Genomic DNA, 5,205 nt, shown 5'->3' on the forward strand with positions numbered 1-5,205 from the left:
ACCCATAGTGCTACCTATGGCCAAGGGGAAGGTAGGGGACAGGTGGGGAATGGGAAGGGGCAAGAGGTCCTCGAGAGAGCAGTGTGCTTAGTGCTGGCTAGGGGAGCCTGCCCGGGGAGCTGTGGGTGTGGGTAGCCTGCAGAAGGCAATGGATGAGGCCCATGGTGCTGGGGAGGGAGATGAGGACGCCCCCAGCGGTGACCCTCAGCCCTGTGTGTGTCCACCCCAGGCCCCATCTGGCTGGACAACGTGCGATGTGGGGGGAGTGAGGGCTCCCTGGCAGAGTGCGTCCACAATGGCTGGGGCACCAGCGACTGCCACCACGGCGAGGACGCTGGCGTGGTGTGCTCAGGACAGCGCCTGCCCAGTGCACTCCCCCAAGCCACCACTTCTCGTCACCTGGGAGACGTAAGTGTCCAACAGGGTGGACGGAGGGGCTGGGGCAAGCCCCTTTGACCCTTGTCTTCATCCTGCACACCTTGCTTTCAATGTTGGAGCCCCCATGCCCACCACTGTGCCCACCACAACAGGTGCTGGGCCTGAGGCTGGAAGAGGTGCGGCTGAAGCCCATCCTGGCGCGGGCCAAGCTCAGCATGCCAGTGACAGAGGGGGCTGTGGAGGTGAAGCACAATGGGCGCTGGAAGCAGGTGTGCGATGCTCGCTGGACCAGGAACAACAGCCGTGTGGTCTGCGGCATGCTGGGCTTCCCCCAGGAGAAGCACATCAACACCAGCTTCTACCGGTAGGGTTGCGGGAGAGCCTCATGGCAGCTGTGGGGCATGTGGGGCAGGGCGCCTGGCTGGTTGCGCTGCGGGACCAAGAGACCAGGGGGTCTCAGGCCTTGGGGAAGGGATGTACATGTGGGTGCGTACATGGGTTGCTGGTATGACCTGGCCATGCCTAGGGCCTCTTCTTGGGGCCTCGACAAAGCTGGGCTCAGCAGTAACTGGGCAGCTGTGGGGACAGTCACCAGCCATGGCCAGCAAAGCGTGGGTGGAAGGAGAGGAGAAGCAAGTGGCCATTGGTCCCTCCACCCCCACCTCAGGTTGGGGCTATAAATACAGCCCGTAATGAGCCCCTGCCGATGCCAGGAGTTGCACATTTCCTCCGGAGTACAGAGCATGGCCAGACTTGGCACAGTAATTGCCAGTGGGGAGAGGACCTGTCCTCTCCCTGCCATGCTGTGGGAGGACCCCACAGCTCCAGTTCCTGCCATGGAGTGCTGGGCAGGGCAGGGATGATGGGGTGGGAGATATGGAGCCCTGTGGGGTTGGCATGGCTGCCCCTGACCTCCTGGCTCTGTGCACCCACAGGAAGCTCTGGAACATGAAGCTGAAGGATCCCAACTCCAGGTAGGGCTCAGCCTTGGGCAGGGGCACCCTGTGTGGACACCCAGTGCTGTTGGTGGGTGAGGGAAAGTGTCCATCACCTGAGCTGACACTTCCCCCTGCTCCTCTCACTTGACAGCCTGAAGACCCTCAGCCAGAAGAACAGCTTCTGGGTCCACAAAGTGCGGTGCCAGGGCACAGAGCCCCACCTGGCCCACTGCCCCACACAGGTGGACCCACCAGCCCCCCGCCAGCATGCCTGCCCCCGTGGCATGCATGCCATCGTCAGCTGCCTCCCTGGCTCTCCCTTCCAGAAGAACACAGGCAAGGGCAGGAGCAAGACCTCTGCAGGAAAGGTGAGCCCTGGCACGGCCCCACACTCTGTCCTACTGACGGAGGGTCCTGGACCTGGGCAGCACCCGGCCACTCCGTTTGCATGAGTGCTCATGATGCACATGGGTGGCCCTGCCCTGGTGCCACTGACCAGCTGCTTGCCATGTCCAGGTGCTCCCGGTGCGGCTGCGAGCAGGCACCCACATCGGCGAGGGCCGGGTGGAGGTGCTCCGCCACGGGCAGCACCCACATCGGCGAGGGCCGGGTGGAGGTGCTCCGCCACGGGCAGTGGGGCACCGTGTGTGACAAGCAGTGGGACCTGGCCGCGGCCAGCGTGGTGTGCCGGCAGCTGGGCTATGGGACAGCAAAGCAGGCCCTGGTGGGAGCCCAGATGGGCCAAGGTGAGGAAGATGGCGTGGCATGGACTTAGGATGCTGGTGGGGCACAGAAGAGAAAGCTTACTGAGTGCTGCTGGAGCATGCTGGGATTGTCCAGGAGGCTCCAGCCTGTACTGGGAGAGGGCTCCCCTGGCTGCTCCTGCCACAGGCAGCCCCCTGCCCAGAGGGAACCTCCAGACCCGGAGAAGGAGGGTGGGGGTACTCTCTGCTCCAGGATGAGCATGGAGTGGGGAGCACTGACCTTCCCTCTGCTTCAGGCCTGGGCCCCATCCACATGAGCAACATAAGGTGCACCGGCCATGAGCGCTCCCTGGACGAGTGCCGCTTCCAGAACGCCGAGCAGAGTGGATGCCGGCATGAGGCCGATGCCGCCGTCCGCTGCCACATGCCCCAGATGGACTTCCAGAGCCAGGTGAGCCCCTGCCTCCTCCTCAGAGCCTTTGGAGCCCCCACCCCATTGCACAACCCCTGGACACCCAAGCTCTGTGCCTAGTGTGGATGCTCAGAGCAGTCTTGGGGTGGCCTAGGGGATGGGGGGCTGCAGGATGAGCTGGTGGCACAAATGGTCCTGTGGGGAGGAAGGGAGGGAGAAGGTGTGGGAGATGTTCAGCTGGATGCATGAGGCTGCCTGCTTCATTTCAGCACCTGGTAGGAGGGCTGGGGGTCTGCCCCATGCTCCATCTCAATCCCTCTTTGCCTTCAGGTGCGGCTGGCTGGAGGCCGCAGCCCCGAGGAAGGAGTGGTGGAGGTGCTGGTGCCAGTGCAGGGGCGGCTACAGTGGGGTGCAGTGTGCGGTGCACAGTGGGGGCTGAACGAGGCCATGGTCATCTGCAGGCAGCTGGGGCTGGGCTTTGCCAGCCATGCCCTCCAGGTGAGTGGGCTCCGAGCCCGGGCACTGGGCAGTGAGGGATCCTACAGGATGTGTGGTGTGGGCATAGAGTGGCTGGGGGGCTCTGGGATGGTTGGGGCAAAGAGAAGACCTGATTGCAGCTCAGGAGCAGGGGAACTGGCAGAGGAGGTACAAGGGCTGGTGTGAACGCTGTGTTCCTTCTCTGCCCAGGAGACGTGGTACTGGGCAGGCAGCCCCGATGCCACCCAGGTGGTGATGAGTGGGGTGCGCTGTGCCGGCACTGAGCTGGCTCTCCAGCAGTGCCAGCGCCATGGCCCAGTCCACTGCCCCAGCGGCGGGGGACGTTTCTCAGCAGGTGTCACCTGCACCAGCTGTGAGTACTGGGAGTCAATGGGGTACAGAGAGTGGGGGGCGGGGGGCTATGCAGGGTGAAGACCACCCACTCTATCCCTGCTGATCCCCTCCATGACAGATGCCCCAGACCTTGTGATGAATGCCCAGCTGGTGCAGGAGACAGCCTACCTGGAGGACCGGCCGCTGGGGCTGCTGTACTGCGCCCATGAAGAGCGTTGCCTCTCCCGTTCCGCCGACCACATGCAGTGGCCCTATGGCCACCGCCGCCTCCTTCGCTTCTCCTCCCAGATCCACAACCTGGGCAGAGCTGATTTCCGACCCAGAATGGGGCGCCATGCCTGGACCTGGCACCAGTGTCACCGGTGAGTGGCCCATGGGAAGGGGCTGGCTCACCCAGGGTAATTAGCAGCGTCCACGCTGGCTCTGTCATTATGGCTTTATTTGGCTTCAAGGCTGTAATTTGCTCTGAGCCTCTGGGTGCTGCCCACTCCTGGCTGGGCCAGCTGCATGCTCCCTGGCCGGGCACCAGCACCGTGCTCAGCCCATGTCTCCACAGGCACTTCCACAGCATTGAGGTCTTCACCCACTATGACCTGCTGACACTCAATGGCTCCAAGGTGGCTGAAGGGCACAAGGCCAGCTTTTGCCTGGAGGACACCAACTGCCCTGAGGGTAGGTGCCAGTCAGAGAGCTGCCAGTGACCCACCTGTCCTGCTCCCCAGGCCCTCCCTCACCTCCCCTCCCTCCTGCAGGGCTGCAGCGACGTTTTGCCTGCGCCAACTTTGGGGAACAAGGGGTGAGCGTGGGGTGCTGGGACACCTACCGCCACGACATTGACTGCCAGTGGATCGACATCACTGACATACCACCAGGCAGCTACACCTTCCAGGTATGGGGACACCAAGCTACTGGAGCTCAGGGCTGGGGACTGTCCTCCATGGGCACCACCAGCACACCTCACCCTGCACATCGGAGTGCTGCTCTGCACCCTGCAGTGCTCACCGTGGCCCTGCTTTGTCAGGGCATGGTGGCACTCTGTGGGGGGAGGCCAGTGGTGTCCCTAGCTCTGCTCCTTGCCCTCCCCAGGTGGTCGTAAACCCCAAGCAGGAGGTGGCCGAGTCCGACTTCTCCAACAACGTGATGCGGTGCCAGTGCAAGTATGATGGGCAACGCGTCTGGATGCACGGCTGCCACACAAGTATGGAGGGACGGGAGCAGGGGGGGCATGGTGGTTAGGGTGGGGGGAAGTGGTGAGGCTGGCAGTGCTGCAGCTGCTGTGTCCCCCCCACCCACACTCTCTCTCTCCTCAGGCGATGCCTACAGTGCCAATGTGGTGAATGAACTGGAGCAACAGGAGCGCCTGGTCAACAACCTGGTGTGATCCCCCTGGCATGGGCATGCTCCAGGCAGCGCCATGGAGCAGCCTGGCTCCCACACCCCTGCCCCCCGACAGCACTGGACTGAGCTCGGAGGCTCAAAACTCATGTATTTATTGATGCTGCCGCAGAGGATGGCAATGAGTGCTGTGGCTGGCCAGGAAAGCCGAGGGGTGTCCAGCCCTACACTACCTGTGAGAGGGCTCCCAGTACTGCAGCAGCCCCACCTCCATGGCTCCAGTGCCCCCCTAGGATAACTACCTCAGCCTGCCTGCCCGGTCCCCTCACCCCAGCAGACTCAGGACAGGCCCTGTACACCAGTCCTGTCCTCACTAAAGGTGCTGTGCAATGGGAGAGGGGTACCCCCTGCCACCATCTGCTTCCTTCTCTGCATTTTTCCCTACCAGGACTATAAAGCTGGTGCCCAGCTGGGACCAGCCCTGCTCTGGGTGATGTTCCCCCAGCCAGGCAGTGTCCCCCCCTCTGCCACCCAGAGCCACCAGCCCCTGGTCAGCTGTGTGTGGCTGGTGCCAAGTGGCTCCAGCTCGCTGTCCGCAGTCCCTCCC

At 63.3% G+C, this 5,205-nt stretch overlaps 1 protein-coding gene across 1 annotated transcript in view; it reads left to right on the plus strand.

Annotated features, from left to right (window-relative positions):
- LOXL4 (lysyl oxidase-like 4) overlaps positions 1-4,644 on the plus strand; it is a 4,888-nt gene extending 244 nt beyond the window's left edge. The window contains exons 2-16 of the mRNA XM_010191529.1: positions 7-31; positions 230-408; positions 531-742; positions 1,314-1,352; positions 1,468-1,684; positions 1,833-1,886; positions 1,933-2,062; positions 2,317-2,471; positions 2,763-2,930; positions 3,120-3,282; positions 3,382-3,625; positions 3,820-3,935; positions 4,016-4,152; positions 4,350-4,461; positions 4,574-4,644. Coding sequence (XP_010189831.1) covers positions 7-31; positions 230-408; positions 531-742; positions 1,314-1,352; positions 1,468-1,684; positions 1,833-1,886; positions 1,933-2,062; positions 2,317-2,471; positions 2,763-2,930; positions 3,120-3,282; positions 3,382-3,625; positions 3,820-3,935; positions 4,016-4,152; positions 4,350-4,461; positions 4,574-4,644 — 2,022 coding nt within the window. The remainder of the gene's footprint in view (positions 1-6; positions 32-229; positions 409-530; positions 743-1,313; positions 1,353-1,467; positions 1,685-1,832; positions 1,887-1,932; positions 2,063-2,316; positions 2,472-2,762; positions 2,931-3,119; positions 3,283-3,381; positions 3,626-3,819; positions 3,936-4,015; positions 4,153-4,349; positions 4,462-4,573) is intronic.
- Positions 4,645-5,205: the final 561 nt, after the last annotated feature.

This window comes from Mesitornis unicolor, unplaced genomic scaffold (assembly GCF_000695765.1).
Source record: "Mesitornis unicolor isolate BGI_N332 unplaced genomic scaffold, ASM69576v1 scaffold33109, whole genome shotgun sequence".
Lineage (NCBI taxonomy): Eukaryota > Metazoa > Chordata > Aves > Mesitornithiformes > Mesitornithidae > Mesitornis > Mesitornis unicolor.